The sequence below is a fragment of the Aythya ferina genome (assembly GCF_964211825.1).
Source record: "Aythya ferina genome assembly, chromosome: 8".
NCBI classification, from domain to species: domain Eukaryota; kingdom Metazoa; phylum Chordata; class Aves; order Anseriformes; family Anatidae; genus Aythya; species Aythya ferina.
The window spans coordinates 9837969-9858096 of record NC_140304.1 but is presented as its reverse complement, the minus strand read 5'-3'; the positions used below and the strand labels follow the sequence as shown (position 1 = coordinate 9858096).

The 20128-nt window shown below is 36.8% G+C and overlaps 1 protein-coding gene across 1 annotated transcript; it reads right to left on the bottom strand.

Annotated features, from left to right (window-relative positions):
- Positions 1 to 2290: 2290 nt before the first annotated feature.
- On the bottom strand, positions 2291 to 20057 carry UCHL5 (ubiquitin C-terminal hydrolase L5). The gene is made up of 11 exons (XM_084528162.1): positions 19859 to 20057; positions 19366 to 19429; positions 17249 to 17354; positions 9242 to 9367; positions 9096 to 9157; positions 8870 to 9000; positions 6999 to 7062; positions 5787 to 5889; positions 5260 to 5373; positions 4814 to 4912; positions 2291 to 2416 (listed from the first exon to the last, which is right to left on the bottom strand). The coding sequence occupies exons 1-11, from the start codon at positions 19938 to 19940 to the stop codon at positions 2372 to 2374; spliced, it is 996 nt and encodes a 331-aa protein (XP_084384288.1). The 5' UTR covers positions 19941 to 20057; the 3' UTR covers positions 2291 to 2371.
- Between the last annotated feature and the right edge of the window lie 71 nt (positions 20058 to 20128).

Below are 20128 nucleotides of genomic sequence, written 5' to 3'. Positions count from 1 at the left end.
CATCCTAAATGTAAGTCACACATAAATCATTACCTATAAAACCAAGACCCATTTTATGACAAGTGGTTTTTACAAACTTGGTGAAAATGGTCTAAAATCATTAAGGTTTTGATCAAGAAAACCAGAAAGGCTGTGATATACAGTACGCTACCTTTAAGTTGCTCTAGTTCTACACTAAATGCCTTTTTGGCTGATTTAAAAAACAAAACAAAACAAAATAGAAAAACACACCACATTTTTCACTCACACTGAACTATCAAGTTTTGTTCAAATTTGATCTCAACATTCACCATTCTCCCTGCCTACTCAATATCCACCTTTTTTTTTCGTTCCACTAATTCACATTTCAGTTGCAATAGAAATTAAACAAAAAACAAAAACCAACAAAACAACCAACAATACAAACCTATTGTTTTTTTCTTCTTTAGCAAAATTCCTTTTCCTCTTATACCCACCCAAGCATGCACAGAGGAGAATGGAATAACTTCAAACTGACATTATTATGGAACAGGAAAATTGTGTTGTGGAAAGTTATTAAAAGTGAGAATGTCATGGTACAGCAGGAATCATCAGGCTATCACTTAAACTATAAACACTTTAAACAGATGAAGTTTAGAGTACATTAGAGTACAATTTTGAGCTCAGAAATGCCTCTTGAAAAAGAAAACCTTTCCCTTTTCCTAAGCAATGCTGCCTCAATGAAATACTAATGTAGAGAACACTTGTACAGAGCTATCTCCTCATCCATGGCTTACCTGATCAATTTTGTAGACAGATTTCATGTCCTTTTTTTTTTTTTTTTTGAAACAAATCTTATCCTTCCAGCCACTGCAATGACTCAAGTGTATCCTTTCAGCAGGAGAGTGCAGTTTATTTCTTTAGTCAAAATTTTATCCTGTCAATATATGCAATATATATAAAACACCAACAAATAAAATAATTTGTTTCATATCTGGCTTTTCAGATGTGTTCTGGATACAGTACATTCTCATCATACAGGCCTGCAAGATCAAATGACCTCACAGTTCAATGCAGTCTAACTACAGGCAAAGTGAAACCTTTTACCAGTTTTAAATGTCTTCCAAACAATTTGAGTCCTTTTACTTCTTTTTCTTTATTTCTTGTCCAAGTCTTCCAGGAGAAAACTGAAAGGAAGTTTTCTAAATTAATTTACATATGCTATACACTAATAATGGTTGAATAATTGAAGTACTACATATTGTTGCAATGGCCTGTTACTATCCTTATAAGAATGGTTTGCCTTTTCACAGTTCACACTGAGTAGCACTAAGAGGGTAGGAGGCTATGCAAGCTCTGCTCCCTTTGGTTCACAGAGGACAGGTCAAGCATCTTCACAGAATCACAGAATTTCTAGGTTGGAAGAGATCTCAAGATCATCGAGTCCAACCTCTGACCTAACACTAACAGTCCCCACTAAACCATATCCCTAAGCTCTACATCTAAACGTCTTTTGAAGACTTCCAGGGATGGATCTTCCAGGACAATGTTATCAACAAGAATCTTCCCACATGCTTTTTCTTATACAATTACATTTTCTTATGTGAATAAATTTTCTCTTACCTCCCAGGTGAATTAAAAAGCATTGCTTTAAAGGCAACTTCAACATACCATATAACAGCACTAAATTATATCCAAGAACACTAACTCCCTGAGACAATGCTGTACTCTCTTTCTAAGACAAAATGACAATGCATATACTCAGAGTCATAAGACTGATGACCTTCAATACATATCTTAGTTACCTTATCCGATAATAAAAATACCACAGGAAGAAAGTTTGCCAAAATAAAAATGGGAATATTTATTATCTTTTCTACTAAAGCAATGCAGATCTTTTGAGATTATACATTGGTCTTTGCAAATGTTTCTACAGCTGAATTCATAATTTTCAACTTTGTAAAAAAATTAGACATGGACTTCTCAGAAACAAAGACACAGGGCATGTCGCTGAACATCTGGATAGTTGGGATGAGCTCAGAACAACTGTTAGTAGGGATGAGCAAAGGAAGCTCATGCTTATGCTTAAATTCTGGCATTCGCATCATCATAAACTTATGTGGGACAAAATGGGTACATTTTCCTTATGCGTTTTAGGCTCACTTCTCAAGCTTTCAGAAATCAGACTTTTAAATACTGAGTTTGATGAAGAGAACCTAAACATTACTTAGTAGCCCTACATGCACATGATGCAAGGGGAGGAAAAAAAAATTGACCCGTGCATACAGTACAAGACAAACTGTAACAATTGTCAAACGTGCGCTGGACAAAATTTAGAGTTTATGAAAAGTTTTATTTGTTGTCATGAAAATAGTTTCAGAAGCACATAATTATATGTATTTTGCAGTCATCTTCACTTGGCCTCCTGAACTTTCTTGGCATTCTGTTTTTCTTTCGCCTAGAAAGCAAAGGGAGATACCGTTAAACTCTGATATGACAGATCTACCTTCTATATCTTTGACTGACTAGTCATTCTATTACTGAACCTTCAGCACAGAATGTTGTAGAAAGAGACATTCAAAATGTGCATTCAGATGCTTCAGAGGTATCCTACTGCTAGTTTACTACTACTAATATTTATGTATAACAGCATGTAAGGATACATATAGGCATAAGTTTATATAATACAAAAGAAATTTTAAAGTTACATAATTCCTGGGGGTGTGGAAGCACTTTTTAAAACAGAAATTTTAACTTAGAATTTTCCTACCTCCACTCATTTCTTTTACCTTACCAATAACTCTTACTAGTGAAAATATTTTACTTCTCAGACAAAAATTATATTCAGATATAGATTATCTGGAAAACATTAACAGGTGAATTCAAGATTAAAGGAAGATTTGTTCCAAGAAATGTAATCTAAGTAAATATAATTCCTCTAGATGTCTGCAATTCAGCATCAAGTTGGGTGGGACTGTTTGTCTGGCCTGAGGGCAGGAAGGCTCTAGCAGGGATCAGGACAGGTTAGATCAATGGGCCACATCAAGCTGTGTGATGCTGCATCAGAAAGGCTAAATGCTGGGGGCTGTACTTGGGGCATAACAACCTCATGCAGTGGTACAGGCTTGGGGAAGTGGCTCAAAAGTTGCCTGGCAAAAAAAGAGGTGGTGGTGCTGAATGTGATTCAACAGTGTGCCCAGGTGGCCAAGAAGGCCAATGGCATCCTGGCTTGTATCAGAAATAGCGTGGCCAGCAAGATTATGGAAATGATTGTCCCACTGCACCTTGAGTACTGTGTTGAGTTTTGGGCCCCTCACTTCAAGAGGGGTACTGAGCTGCTCCAGTGTGTGCACAGAAGAGCAACAAAGCTGGTGAAGGGCCTATACAACAAGATGTATGAGGAGTGGCTGAGGGAACTGTGGCTGTTTAGTCTGGAGAAAAGAAAGCTGAAGCTTTTTTTGCTCATTGCTCTTTGTAACTACCTGAAGGGAGGCTGCAGAGCAAGGAGGGTGTCAATCTCTTTTCTCAGGTGAAAAGTGATAGGATGTGAGGCAACTGCATCAAGTTACATGAGGGGAGATTTAGACTGAATATCAGGAAGACTTTCTTCATGGAAAGGTTGGTTAGGCTTTAGAACAAGCTGCCGAGGGAGGTGTTACAGTTGCTGTTCCTAGAGGTATTTAAGAGACCTGTGGATATGGTGCTTACGGACATGGCTTAACAGTGGACTTGATGATCTCAAAGGTCTCTTCCAACCTAAATGATTCTGATTCTATTCTATGGGCATCAAGAAAACACAGATAGTTCCTAAGAGTGTTCATTGTCTCTCACCCCCTCCTCAACTGGAACATCATAAAACCAGACTAAAGTTACTGTTATAAACTACTACTCTACAAACGTACTCTAAGTACATTTAGCTAAATGAATATACTCATTAAATAATATTTAGCTCTTTTTTCAAATTAATAATATACAGATCTTTTCTGACGTGAGTTGAAAATGAGAGATACTGGCTACTGCACATCGATAGATATACAAGCTAGTACAATCATCTAATTACAATTTAAATACTTAAATAGCCATATTGCTATAAATATACTTTAACAACCTTGTCAAGGTGACAGACACTTTAAAAAACATGCTTTAACATTGATTTGCTATTAGGGTTTATAATAATGGCTAGATACTATACAAAGGGCAAAGCAATGAGCCAGTGAATTGGTACCGGGACGAAGACAATGAGAACAATTTTCAAGTCTTCTGAATTACCAGAGTTCTGTGCTAAGGTTGCCATCTAGCGTTGACAGCTAAATAAATCACCAGAACAGCTTTAAAGACTCCCGCTTGGCAAAAGGGATCAGCCTTGTACCTAGGTATCTGTACACGTACACTCCTATTTTCAGTTCAGAAAGGGATGTTAAGGTAGCATGGCAGAACTTCTACTACATAACTGAGGTTCCACACCACAGCCTTAATAGGAATTTTAATTTTCAGCGTAGAAAAATCCAAAATCATGCTTGTACCGTAGATTTTATGTGCTGTAACATGACCTTTACCTGATACTGGATTGCCTCTTCCTTTATCACCATCAGAAAACTTCATTTATGTTATAAAAGAGGAGATTGAACACTTTTATGCAAAAGCATGCTCTATCTCAAATCTCTGTTAGAATTCTACCTCCAGAATCACAAGGGACTATCAGATAAACCAGCAATATATTTCAACGTAGCAGTTTCAATAAATGAACCCATGCCATTTATACTGTCCTAAACAATTGACTGCATTTTAAAGAAGGTATAAAAAATTACAGCAATACATTGGCTTGTTTCTTATAAATCAACTGAAAAATACTCACTTTTTCTACTAATGGTATTAACTGTTGGTGTTCTGCTAAAGTCTTCAATAATTCCATGATGAAAGGTAAGTAGTTATGTTTTCTTCTAATATTTTCAATCTAAAAATGAATTTAAAACATTAAAAGATTATTTTAAGCATAGTGAATTTGCTTATATAATAATCATATAATAATTCTGTTAAAGTGAGAAATACACAAAGAATTGACAAAACAAAACTACAGAGAATGCAAACTGACTTGTAAGCCTTATGCTAAAAGGAAGCAAGCTAGTAAGTAACATGTAAATTCAGGATTGGCAGGTGAATTTATGTAAAATATTTAGCACATTGTTTTTCTAACACCCATTCAATTCCCTCAAATTAATTGCAACAGACTCCCATAGACATAACAGTTAGCTTTCTCTTGCATTTTTCCTATACTTTAATCAAAAAGCAAAAGCTACATACCTTATATCTTTTTAATTTTTGGTTTTCTTCTTCAATTAACATCTGGTATTTTGCAACCTCTGACTGTATAGAACTTAACATGTTACTGCTTTGATCTGTATCCATAGGCTCCTCCTTCCACAAAACAGAAAGTGTTAAACAAAGTTAGTGCAAAAAAGTCTTGCCTTTTGAGTATTTCTATTACAGAAAGATTCAGTTTTGCTTACAGTTACAGTAATATTCAAGGAATTTCTGCAGTTAATTTTAAGTGTATTATTGTTTTTTAATTAGGAAAATAATGGTTCAGTTACCACAGTTACCAGATTAGCCAGGACAGAGAGCCATATTCTGTAGCCATCCTGTACTGAGTGCTCAAATTAGCTCACTCAGGTGATCCCAAGTATCTGGGTATTACCAAGGTATCTCCAGCACAGCATTGGACAGGTATAGTAATCCATCCCTGCTCATATTACTTGAAAAGGAGGTGAATAAAAAAGACAGAACTGTCACCAAAGAACTACTCCACTACCTTAAATACCATGACTTACCTCTGCAAGTTGCCGCTGTAATTCTGCAATTCTCTGTTCATATATCATCTTTCTGTCAGACACAATAGCCATCAAATTAAACCTTATCTCGCCTTCACTGTATCTAAATAAAAAACAAACAAACGAATCAAAATTAGTCTCAAATCAAAAAGCCTCCTCCAGGATTTCCTTCCATTATAAGGGAATACATTTTTGGAGGGCTGGGGAAGGAACATAAAGAGTTCTATTAATTTAAGTTGTGCTATGGATCCAATCCTGCCATGAAATAAAATCAGACCTCAGATCAGCACTACCCAAACTGTAACTCCTAATAACCTGTTCTTCCAAGATACTACTGTTCCTGCCTGTGGTCCAAAAAAAAATAAATTATTTGAAACTGTATTCAGAAAAGAAAGGCACCAGGAAAAAAAAAAAAAAAAAAAAAAAGATATGTCTGACAACGAAATTTGTACAAGACTGCTGCATGCAATAGTTTTTATTTCCTTCTTACTGTTATATTTTAGACAGTAACATCCCCATACGATGTGAAAAGTACATTCAACAGTTAGATTAACAGTCCTTCTGGAGTTTAAATTCTCCAAATGGGGTGTGGCAGTCATATTTTGCTTACCAAATAAAAGTCTCCAAGTAAAAGATATTCAAAATTATTTTCTAAAACCAACATAAAATCAATTTTAACATGTTTACGGCTGTAACTTGGGCTCACAGCTAGGAAGCTGTGAAACTTCTGTAGTGCCTTTTTCTAGCTGAAATTTCCAAAATAACCAACATACGTAAGGAAAGTTTGTCTTCTATAAATACCAGATGTATGAATATATTTATTATCTGGTATTTTGAATTAAAAGTGCATGCCCAAACTTTATCCATGGTAATGGCACTGAGTTTTTCACTTGTGAAAACCCATAGGTGTCTAACAGTTAAACTTGCTCGCACTTTTTCAGAGTACTAGCAGCATCTCTCTTCACTACAGATACCTACTTTGATTAATCATACGGGAACACAGCGTATTTGAGACTTAATCTATTCATCACATTTGGCTCATGTTGGGCAATAGGTTCTGAAGTCACGCTGTGATATGCGCATAAAATGATGCACAAGCTTCATTCCTTAGAAATTCAGTTGAAAGCCTTTAATTGAAGGAAATCAAGAATAAGGATATATTTTTTAAATATGTATAAGGAGCCGTATTTTAAAAGCATCATGATCATTTACTTTTGTATACGTTTCTCTATGACAGGCCGTACAGCACTTATCCAGTCATCTTGATTGCACGCACCTAGAAAAAAAAAATAAAAAAAATGACTTATTCAAAGCTTATTGAAGATTCAGAACTTGTATAATTCTGGATTATGCACCAGTTTCTGATAGAATATGTACTAAGTTCTTCCTAGGCAAGAATCTTCCTAGGCAACTGCAGTCTCAAATTGATCACATGATCTTTTGGGGAAGTGGATTTACACTTTTTTGAATAGCTGTATTTAGATAACTTCCCAAAACTCAGTTTTGGGAACAAAACTCAGTTTTAATAGCAAAAGCATCTAACATTTACCATGGTGACAAAGAACAGAAGAAAATTCTAATTTCAATGAGAAATTGGAAAATGGTTGGAAATCTGTAAAAAAAAGGATGGACTCTTCAGAGAAAGAGCACAGCATATCATACCTTTAAATCTTCATATTGTATGAGAGTGTAAGAGATAAGGAAGTAAAGGAGACTATTGATTTTCTTATTCCCTGTCTTAAATAATTATTTTCCAATAAAAGTTCTTCTTTTTCATTAGGCCTACAAATGTGACCAATTGTTCCAAAGAATGTGAAAGAGCGCAGAAAAAGGAAAAAAGTAATGGAAATCACAGCCATTCTATTTAGGTGAAATAAAGAGTTAACACTGCTTATGGAATACTACGTTAAAAAGCCAAACAGAAAAAAATAAAAGGATATATGATTGATAACTTAGTCTCCTGTTTCTCTTGCAACCAACTAAAGATTCTCAAGATTCTGTTTAGACTAACTAAAGGTTAATTTCATAAATTGATAATGTCTTTCTAGCAATTTCAGGACCGTACAATAAATGAAAAAGCTTGTATGATCTTGTGACCATAATAGTTATGCTATTGATAGATGTGCTGGTTGTAGTCAGCAGCCAGACTGAAGGTGATATTTAGCAGAAAGCCATTACTCAGCCTAAAAATAAATAAAATCATCAAGCACATTGAGAAAAGATGTTGGAAACAGAGTTTGGAACACTCTGGCTTATACCAGAGTCAAAAGAAAGTGCAGAAACACGGTAGGACTGTAACTTTTCAAGATACAAGATGTTACACGTACCACAAGTTAAGGAAGACTACAAGACATGAAACAGGAACTCTAACAGAGAATAAAAATAAGCTATGAGCAGCTATTCTCTCTGATATATTTTGGAAAATATTTGCTACCTATGGAGAAAGTGGGCACGGTATAAGTGTCAGCTGCATAATGTACAACTACATGGGGTCAGCTGTACTTCCCCAGAAACAAACAATAAAATAAAGGGATACATTACAATTAACCTGTAGAAAAACAGCTTTCAAAACATGACATGGGAATTGTCTTGGGTAACAATACCACAAACAAAAGATAACATTGAGAATAAGGGGAACCATGCATTAATTGTAATGAAAGCAAAAAGCATTACATGGTTTTAATTTTTTTTTTTTTTTTTTTTTGAGACAAAGCTGAAAACAACTTATTTCCTCACATAAGAAGAGCAAATAACCATCAGTATATTATCAGTGCTTCTCAATTTGCAACAAAACTATTAAGGTATTAGAAACCCACAGGATTACATAGGCTTTTCCTTTGATTACTGGATGAAAGGAGAGAGAATCAGAAACCTAGTGGAAGCAGAAAGAAAAATGGATTTTCAGATTAACAAAAATAAAACAACATGAATTTCTGCAAAGTATGCGACTGAGTTGTACATTAAGAAAATCTATATATATTTTAAATAAAGAGCTTCATTTGGTCCTAGAACATATATACAGCCAAATTGTTCCACCAAGTTATTGTTAAAAGGAAGGATGTTCAGAAAAGATGAAATATTACCTAAATCAATTGGTCCTTCCCTTAATCCATCTAGTTCATATAGCCGTCCATTAACAGGAACATAGCTTACAAAGTGAAACGCATCTTCTTCTTTTGCTGAAGACTTTGCATCAAATTCAAACATCTGTTGTCTGCAAAGAAAATGTAAGAGAAAAAAAGAGATCTGAGATTAAAAAGAACTTGCCTGAATTCTGCCTAGCTGGAAAACATGTAAAAGACTTGCTACCTGGCAAAACTGTTGTGCACTTGCCGAATCACTTCTGAGTTGCTTAGTGCCAAACCTTTCATCTGAAATTAAATAAAAAAGTTACATTGTAAGTCATCGTATATACAACACCGATACTTAAAATATAGAAAATAGTAAGCACTTACCGCAGCATCAAAACTTTGTGAAAATTCTTTAAATTCTGACAAAGTCTCTCCTAGATGGATGTCTTGATGAGCGCAATTTAATAGCACACTCACTATGGCTTGAGTAGCACAAGCATTATTTATTACCTACAAGAAAGTGCAAGCGTTGAGAATTTGCTCAGTACTGGTGACAAAAATATAGTTTAAATTTGGTAACATGTTTGGTTACACACACTGTCCTCGCTGATTCATGTTACTGCTTGCCTCTCAAGACAGCAAATCTAGCTGAGTAGCCACAGGAACAACTTTGCTGTAGAAGACCAATGAAACGAACACTGAATGTTGTATACTAGTCACTGATTAAACTAGTGTTTCACACCTCTGTTAGAAACTGTGTCATTCTACTGACTACCTCCCATTTTGTCCATTAATAAAGGACAAAACAACAAACAAATAAGGAAACAACACAAACCAGGAATCCTCTGATTTTAGTGGAACGACCAGTAAAAACACTACTCATGGCAAGCTGCCCAAACTATATTAAACCTAGTGTTAAAAAACAAAAGAGTCATCCTCACAAAGAGGATGTCATTCAAATAGTTCAAATAATCAGTATTCCTAACAGGATTAGAAGCACTCTAAGAATATTCATTTGGGCAATAAAGCACATAACCAGACCTGGAATGTTTTTCTTAAAAGGTTATGCTGGACAAAACGTATCAAATTTTGCTGAATGCCATATGAAATACAGATACCACACACACACAAAAAATAATTTCACTTGTTTCTTACTTTCCAGTGTACCTATCCTTTTCAACATAATATTTAAGTTACTATTGTGTGACTGTTCCTTAGACTTGAGCTAAATATTCAATTTTTAGAAATATAAACAAACTCCTTCACATTACAGTTGTGCTTTTAATAGTTTTAAAATCATATCCACACTAATATGCATATAGCATTTAAAAAACATAAATGAAACCATAATACCAGAAGGACTGCAAATCAGCAGTTTTTTCCTCAGTGAGCTGAGAAAAATAATGTATTTTCAACCTGTGAGACTACTTTTCAATGGAAAATGCTACTTAACCTTCGGACTGGGAGAAAGAATGTTGCTTTTGTTTAAAAAAAAAAAAAATAATAATTTCAGGACTGAATATGAAACCACTTCCAACAAAAAATAAGGGGTGCAGGGGGGAAGAATGAACAACTTTTTTTCATTATCAAAACCATCAAATTCTCCTCACTGAGTGCAAAGAGTTGTCAAAAGTGGGCAGAAATATCTGGCCATGTTTGCTTTTCTTTAATTCTCTTTATTTAAATTCTGTCAATCAGCATTGTCCTCTGCACTGCCATTCCTGCTCCAGAAACTGCCTCAGAGACATCACTTGTTTCTCTTGATCTTTTATGAAATCCTACTGTGTTAACACTATACGCTGTATTAGACAGTTATTTTTTTTTATAGTTCATGACATTCTTCGTTCATACTATGTCTTTCTAGTGCAGATCATAAAGTAATAATAAAACACTTTTTAGTTTAAGAAAAATACAATCTGGTTGTCTTAAATTTCAACCAAGAGAGTCAGCTGCACATGCAGCACCTGAAACAACTTAAATGGATTGCAGGTAGGCAAGCTAAAGGCTGCATTGCAGTTAGGAAAGAAAGAGCATGGAAGAAAATCAGTTGAGGGTAGTGAAATAACAAACAGCAGCAGAAAAAATGAATAACACAGACCAATAGAATGAAATAATTTGAAATCAAACTGTAACATAAAGCGAACCAAAACCAAAAGATTCTCTGCTGTGTGACTACGGAGTGGAATCAGACACTGTTGTAAGAGTACTAGGTTGAAAACAGGAGGATCTGAAATGGATTAGAGCAGGCTGGCCTGAAGCAGTGGTACAAACATTGAGGGAACTCAGCTGACACAGGAAGAAGGCAGGGAGGACAGCAGAGACCCCATGCAGTGAAGCGCGTGCTATTAAAATGAAGGTACACTCGAGCAAACTTCAGCTGCAGAATAACTCACACAGGATATTAACAGCAGAGAGCACACCATGTGATGATAATCCTCACTGAAAAATCAAGATAGAATGATGAGTTGCTCTGACAGACTGCTAACCCAACAGTGAATTCAGAAAGGGAAGGGAAAGTAAAAGAGACATTTTGAGTCTAGAGGCAGATCTGCACAGAAGCTGGACCAGCTGGATACAGGAGCTTGAACTAACAGCAAAAACACAAGGAAAAAAAAATAAACTCAGCATGGATTTGTGGTCTTACACTGAAAGGCAAATATTGGACATTTTTGTATTCCAAGTGCGGTATGGAAGTAGTCTGCTTAAGTGTACAAGAACCATCTTAAACTATATTGTCTTACTGCTAGAAAACAATACAGAACAAATGCAGATCTTAGACCAGTGCTAATGAAATGGAAACAAGTTACAGAACTAGAAATACTCCCAAAAACGTGAGGCAAAAGGGAAGGAAAAAGCAGTAAGAAGAGAGTGCTCCAGCAGAGCAACAGGGGGAAGGGCAGGTGATTGATCTAAAAGGACAGCGTGGTGCTGGAGCCAGATGAGGGAGGACCTGGTGGAAGGAGGAGGTGCCCAGCTAGCAGCAGCCCACAGGCATGGCCAAGTACACTGACCAAGGAGGCGACTGTGGTACCAGAGGTAGATGAGTGCAAGGCTTACTTGGTACACAGCTCAGCATCCTGTCACTGCATGCAGCCAGTCCAACACTGCTGTACACGCAAGCTATTAAGTCCTTTTGGAGAGAAATGGTCAGGATGCCCATCTACCCCAACTTCCAACATATCTCCATTACTTAAGGGTGTCTTAGTGTTGACTGCAAACATTTTCTACATTCAGACAGCATGACAGTACACACAGGTTGTCCTAGAAAAAAAAAAATCTTTTCAGCATAATGGTTCGAATTGAAGAAATTATGGAGGATTTTCTGCATTTGTCCAGAAATCTCCAAACTTGCTGTATATTTCTGTCCAGTAAGTCCTGGAGCATTTGAACATTGATTTGATCAATACTCAAGGATTCTGACTTGAAGCAGACATCCATATTTCAAAGATTTTGCTGTTGGAAGCTACAAGCTTCGCTTAATAATATTTGAAAAGAAAATGAAAAGCAAACAAACACAAACCAACCACCAATACATATGCACTAGCAAGATGCAGAAGCCAGACTCAACACCCTGAGAATACTGCTGCACTGCCAAGTGACACTTAGCTAAAAAGAAACCATAGCAAGGAGCTACTTGACAAGGCTATTTCGTCACACTCCCCCATTAAGGTTCACAACTCCAGGTGCAGACACCTTTCCCTAGGAATTCAGCTCAAGTTTCTGGGTCATCTTAAGGTTGTAGTACTTTGAGTCCTCAAATTACATCCTCCATCCGATGGATCACCTAGTTTGTTTTTCAAACAAAACTTCTAAACAGCTCTGTGCTGTAACTACTAATACAAATAGCAAACCTCAAGGGTCTACATGTTAAGCATCAAAGCATTATAAAACAGTTGGCTTTACAAAGCCCAATGGCACAAAATTAGCATTGAAACTTATTAATGTTTAAAACTCCTATCTAACTTAATTAAGCCATCATTTGGTAAAAAAAAAAAAAAAATATACAATCTTCCTGTCATTATGTTCCATTACTAAAAATCTTTCTGATTTTCATCAGGTGTGTATCCAAGTTCATTTAACTTCTTATGATGTTATCTGTTATCTCCTGTTTTGCTTTAGCATGGGTGTCTGGTCAATTTTAATGTTACCTAACCTGAAAATGTCAAAAAAAGAGTTTGAAATCAACTGAAGTATTTGAAAAAAAAAAAAAAAAAACCACAATATTTAATGTGTTTTAATTAGTGGCACAAAGATAACTACAAACCGAAGTTTTTTTTATTACATTATCATTAGCAAGATTTTGCTTCTGAAGATACAGACTTTTTTCCTGATTAATGATGTTATTGTTTTATTATCACAATTGTAATGTTCTATCATCACAATGCAACACAATAAATACATGGCACAAAATAAAAGCATTATATCAATGCTTCAGTAATAAAAACTGAAAGGGTTATTAAAATAATAATAAAAAAGTAGGCAAGTCTACAGCTACAGCTTTCTTTTCTGTCAAAAGAGGCTTCCACTTCCACAGCGGTCAGCACAGAGTACAGCTATTCAAAGTGGTGCTGAAGACAGCTGAATGCATGGAGTGGTACAACCACGTAACCACTGCATGTAAAAATAATGGCAAGGGCCTACTGAAACAACACAAAAATCAGGAAATTCAGAGTTAAGGCTGGAATTGTATCCTTAACTCACCTCATTGTGCCTAGGTATCCTAGCTCAAAGGGCAATTCATCCAGAGTTCTGTGGCCCCAAAAAGAGGGCCAAATCATACCTAGGCATAACAGGGAGGCCAAATTTAAAATGAGTGCACGTAAAACTGACCAATAAAAAAATAATAGCCTTTAATATGCATGCAGATCTGACAGACTTGAAAATTCAACTCCTCCCCCCTCCCCAGCATATTCATGATTTAACCTTGTTCAAGATGGAATCGCCATTTAAAATTCAGCTACAACATCATCATGAAAGTGGGTAGGAGCAAAATATGAGCATGCAAAAACTTATAAAAATCAGGTTTCCTAACACAATTTGAAAGTTGTTTTGCTGGACGGGGTATAGGACTTGTAGCCTTTTATATCTAAAGTTTCTTGCCAAATTAAATAATTTTCAACATATAGTATCCAATTAATATTGAACAGAAATGGAGCTACACTATTAATATCATTTCTTTCCAATACTGAATTGTTGTTGCACATTAACAACTTAGTCTTGTTCATAGAGGATTCAGAATTTCATTTTAGAACTTCTCTGCAGTAAGATGTATTATATCCAATCTCTTTAGATGATAACACTTAAAAGAAGAAAATATATCGGAATGGGAAAAAAAGGCAATCAACGAACTTAATGAGATTTTTATTGGCCCAGCGTCACGTCAGTTTTGAAGAAAGAAACAGGCTGGTAATCTTAAAAGCCATTCAAATCTTGCTAACCCAAACAAGAAATCTCTTTGTCCTGGGCTTGCATCCTATAAATGAACATATAGTTATCTTATTGATCACATTTTTTTTTGAGATGCTAAAAATAATAATAATAAAAAGATTCTTGAAAGATAACGCCTGTACCCTCCTCAAAGCCACTATAAGATTGGCCTTAAATATGTAAGGGGAAACTATATAAAGAAAGGACGTGAACCCTGCAGCACGATAGCTGGGAGAAGTTGCTATTTTACAATAGAAATCTTTAATAGCAATGTTTGTCTTCCCTTCTGCTCCCGGGTGACTCAGCAAGATTCACAGACTGTGGTTTCAAGAAATACAGTAACATCACCTCTACCATCAGAGAAGCTCTTGTTCCCACTCACCTTTTACCAGCTTTGGCCTATACATTGTGAAACTAAATTAATACATCTGACAATGTGGCAGCAGACTAACCCAGAAAAACAAGCACAGGAAACCTACAGAAAACTGCTTGCTAACGAGCTGCACCGGCTCATGGAAGTTCAATGAGCATCTGAGCCATTGGAAGAGAAGAGAACCATGCAGCCAAAAGGAGGCAGGCTGGGAGGACCAAGACTTCCATATTCTAATCAGCAGCAAATATTCACATCAGCCACTTGCTTGAAAAAACACTTATTAATCCTCAAATCACAGCTCATTGAGTTAAAACTCGCACCTTGGAGAAGTCAGCCTTAGTTAAAGCCACCGGAACTAAACAGGTGCTACACATTGCTGCCAAAACACTGAAACCAACTTGTTTCATTGATCTCTTCACTTGTAATTTTCATTTCTTTGCAGCTACTTCACTAGACATTCAGTCACAATTCCTCAAACCCTGCAAAACTGAACTGACGTGAAACATAAACTACATCTGTAAGGAACGTTTTGATTTTGCCAAGCCAGTGTACTCAACAAACAGATCAAACTAAAACATTACAAACAGATCATAATTTTAAACTCTTTTAAAGTTACTTTTGAACTACACATTCAGTGTCATCCAGTGAAATAACTAGGAACTATTATTTTAAAATAGGGAACACTTCTGGAAACTGCTTTTCACACTTAATGATTCAGACCAGCACACCCACCCTGAAGAAGTGCAGGTGAAGGTGGAAGGAAGATTAGAAAAGGTCCTTCACCTCCACAATGAGAACTTTAACATGTTGGGATTTAATTTTAAAAAGCAAAATATGAATGCTTCAATGAATGCTACAAAACAAAGAAAGCTTTTTTGTTGTTAGCCATGATTTTTTTCATGTTTTTGTTAGCAAATCTAACATTATCTAAGTTTTCTGATGTACATTCTGCAAAGCCAAGTTAAAGCTCAAAGCTCTTCTTAGCCACTTACTCTTACGCAGTGTCACATTCCAAAAAGGAAAATACTGGGGGGGGGAAAAGCAGATAAAGTAGAGCAAATAAATGCTGTGAAACTTTTGAGCTGCTACCTACTCATAGGAAATGAGAGATGAAATCTCTTGCATGAGGATAAATTTGTGTTCATCTGAGAAAAAAAAAAACAAAAAAACAAACAGAAAACAAAAAACTTTCTACATTCATATCTGAGTTACTTCCTCCTGCCAAGTGGCTACCCTTTGACAGTTGTATCAAGGATTTTCTCTGAGGTTCTTTGCAACAAGGCTACTCCATAGCCACAGCCTATTGATCACTAACAATAGATTTGATTATGTAGAAAGAATAACCTAAAGTGGTGCCTATCATGCCAATCAAGCTGTAAAGACAAAGGTAAACTACTGCTTGCTGATCACTGTATCCAAGAACGATGGACAGTGTTTGGCAGGACTCAAGAGCTGCAGCAGGGGAAGAATCAAGAAATAGTATTAAAACAGCCCAAGGAATAAAGTCAGCCACAACAGCATGAAACAGTAAGGTAAAAGGATTATAAGAGAAACTAATTAAAGACTATTATCTGCATAACAGAAGCACATATACAAAGTAGTCAGGTGAGCTATGAGCTATACCTTCTGATTCCATTGCTTTCCACATTTCTGTTTCTAGCTAGGAGTGCATAGACAATTCTTTATATCCTGAAATTTACATAGGAAGCACTTCCGCGTTTGTGGAAGAAGACATGAGTGTGTGAGGCTTCTCAGAAAGCCTAATGGTTTGTCCTTTGATAAAACATATAGTGGTATCATTCTTGTTTGAACAGTTTTAATTAGGTCTTGAAAAATTAAAAAAAAAAAAATATTACACACTTCTGCTTTCAATCTGGTTATTTTCTCTCGATTTTTTTGCTTGTAAACAGTACACCAATATGCAGAGCAGCCTGTCAAAGGTAACACAGAATTTCAGCACTATGCTGTATTTAATAAAATGCAATGGATTACATTGGCAAAAATAATCATCCCAATTTCAACTTTCTGATTTAAATACTTCAAACTTAAAATTTACAGACCAAATCGGTCTGTAAAGTCTTAAAGAAAAGCATTATCCCTGGAAACATATTGACCTGACTGCAGAGTATTTGATAAACTCAAGAGACAAGAACTGGAGTGAAAAACATTTTTTCCTATGATTTGTTGAAAGTGGTTTCAAAAAAAGAACAACAAAGACAAACAAACCAAAAAGAACCAACACATCAATAAAAAAGCTAAATACAAAACAAGCCTTGCTCCTTCTGTCAAAAACTAAATAATTCTTTATGGTACAGAAGAGTTGCTTGCTCTTATTTATTTGTCAGCCCTCTCCTATACAAATTTTACTTTTTCTATTCCTGATAATATTTTTGTTTGACTTGATTAGCAAAGCAAGTCTGATTGATCTGTCATCTTATACACTGTTTCTTGTCCCACAGGACTTGTTGCAAGTTATTCCACCTTGCAAAATGTTAATTTCTGCTTTCATTTTAACAAAATGCTAGTTTACCTTTCAGCATTAAAAGCTCTGTTTCATGACACGTCTAACAAAAATACTGAACTTGCCGTACCTGTTTAGCAAAAAATATTGTATCCAGTCTGGAATCCTGAACAACAGAACCTGCTGGTTCCTCTCCAGGCTGCCACTTGAATAGGAAAATGAGCCCGTGTACTGGCCTAAAAAATAAAATTGATAGGAATAAAAACAACTGTATGGAGGAAAAGCATCAAAGCCAGAAACACATACTATAATTGAACCATATGCTGCTACAGTAATTGTTAATCATTTCTTTCTGAACACTAGGAGCTGACACTGGAAATTTTGGACGTGTTCTTTTAATTAGGCAGAACATACTTCAGACTTCTTTCCACGTATGCTAAACAATTGCAGTCTGAATTGGCATTTAGTAGTTTTCATAAGTCAGGACCAGTTTTTCTGGTCACTATAATAATTGCACAACGTCCTTTTGAATTTATTAGTGATTGGGAAATATTTTGATAGCTATTTACCAATCACATATATGAGCTGGAACTAAAGTTTTGATACTCATTTTAGGCTTACATAAAATATTCAAAGAACAGAGCAGCTCTTGTGAAACTTCACACTTTGACATATCACTCCAAGAAGACACTTTTCTCCTCTACTAAAACCATGTCTTGCTACTTGTCTTGCACTGAAAATAGCTTTTACTGCATGTGGCACTGCATTCAGTACCCACAGCTACATTAAAGCAAAAAAACTTATTCATCATATCAGTTCGAAATTGAGGTTATCTCCACAAAGGTGCCACAAAAGGTCTGTTTGCAAGAAGTGAACATGCTACTGTGCTACATAAGAAACTCTTCCAAACCTCCAACAGCATTAGCAGTAGGTCTGTTGTGGGAATTTGAAAAATGCTACATGTTAATGTATTATTAAACATCTTCAAGTTACAATGTTGTATCTGTAGATGGGAAGGAAGGAAGCTGGTGAGGACTCAAGACTTAAGATACACAACTGACAGTAAAAACAAGCAACGCTGTTACTTTATGGGCAAAACAGGGAAGATTCCAATGGAGCACCAGATGAAGTGTATGGCTCAGGCAGCAAATAATCCACTACTGAAGTAACATTTCTGCCATTCAGGTGCCACTTGCAAAATACCTTTTTATATTCTTTATATAAATATATATATATATATATATATATATATATATATACACATAATTATTTTTTTTTGTGAGACAAAAAGAATCTAAAATCATACCTTCCATATTGATTGCTACCTCTCTGGAAAAATTAAATATATAAACGTAGCTTAACTACACAGCAGTAGAATGTGGCCTAGGCTGGATGATTTTTTCTCTTAAAATATTGCTTGCAAACATAGATTAACACTTAACATATAATGGAGAGAATGGCAAGAGAATTACTGCTGCCAAATGAAGACAGCCCTGTTACAAATGACATCAGTCATCATCAGTTATGACACGACTATTTGCCTTCACACACAGTTCTGTAGGAAAGATGGATAACACAAGTGCCTAGCTCCAGTAAATTAATTTAAGACAGCAGATAAAATGCCATGTTATGCAGGGAAGAAGGGAGGTAAGTTTTAAAAAAGCAACGACCAAAAGTTAAGCAACTCGTGAAAGGATGTAATTCAAGCCAATGACAAAGTCATCAGCAGATTTTCACGTTCTAGTTGCTATTATCATCTCTTCCCATAAACAGAAAAGCCATCTTACATACCAATGCATTAATAAAAGGTCATTTAATTACCAAGTACTTGATTAAATTAGGACTAGAGGGAATGGCCTCAAGTTGCACCAGGGGAGGTTCAGGTTGGGAATGAGGAGACATTTCTCCTCAGGAAGAGCAGTCAGGCGTTGGGATGGGGTGCCCAGGGAGGTGGCGGAGTCACTGTCCCTGAGGGGGCTTTAAGGAAAGGTTGGATGTGGTGCTTAGGGACGTGGTTTAGTGGGAATATTGGTGGTAGAGGGACTGTAGGACCAGATGATCTTGGAGGTCTTTTCCAACCTTAATGATTCCATAAATCAAGATCCTAATTAACTTCTGGGGAAATTAGAAGAAAAAAAAAAAAAAAAAAAAAAAAAGCCACCTTCCTGAGTTCAGTACATTTCTTTTGGAGAGTTCACACAAGCGTAAACTTAGAAAATATGCATGTCAGAAAAGAAAGCTCCTTACTTCAGTTTTTCAAAATTTTCTGGCTCCAAGCTCCAAATTTCTTCAACTTGTGCTCCTCTACAACCTGAATGAGGAAAGAGAGGTTTTCTCAGGTGCTGCACTTAAAAGGCGCATAATGAATAAAAAAGGGAAAATTGATCTATTAGTTAAACAGAAACACAAGCAAAGTGGACTAGACTTTGTGAGGAAAAAAAAAAAAGAAATGAGATGCGACAGGAATTATAAATTAACAGGCAAAATGATTTTGTTTCTATCACCAAACGCCCCACAGGCTTCCTCGCTGATACCACCACGCACCCCCTGTGCTGCCAGAGCTATAAAACGCGCGTCTATTAAAATTTCACCTCTGAGGAGCGGAGGCAGCCCCAAAAGGCTGCCCACCTCCCCCTCCCCCTCCACCTCCACCTCCCTCCTGCCCTCTGCTCCTCTGCCGGGAGGCTCCGAGCCCCCTCAGAGGCCGTCCCGCTGCCCCTTCCCGCCCTCCTTCCCTCACCGAAGCCCTTGATGAGCTCGGTGAAGACGCCGGGGTCGCTCTCCATCAGGCACCACTCCCCGGCGCTGCTGCCTCCCGACATGGCGGCGGCGGCGGCTCGGAGCCCTGAGGGGACGGAGCGAGCGCGCGAGGGCCGCCAGCAGCGGCACCGGCTCCGCGGCAAGGCCGAGGCGCGGCGCTCCCTTCCCGGCAGCCCCCGCAGCCCAGCTCCGGGGCGGGGCCGGGGCCGGGGCCGGGGCCGGGGATGGGACGGGGCCGGGGCCGCTCCCG

Coding starts and splice junctions, on each gene's coding strand:
- UCHL5 (XM_084528162.1), bottom strand. CDS start 19,940: ATGTCGGGAGGCAGCAGCGCCGGGGAGTGGTGCCTGATGGAGAGCGAC. Junction 19,430..19,858: donor CGAGCTCATCAAGGGCTTCG/GTGAGGGAAGGA, acceptor TTCCTCATTCAG/GTTGTAGAGGAGCACAAGTT. Junction 9,001..9,095: donor GTGCACAACAGTTTTGCCAG/GTAGCAAGTCTT, acceptor TTTTCTTTGCAG/ACAACAGATGTTTGAATTTG.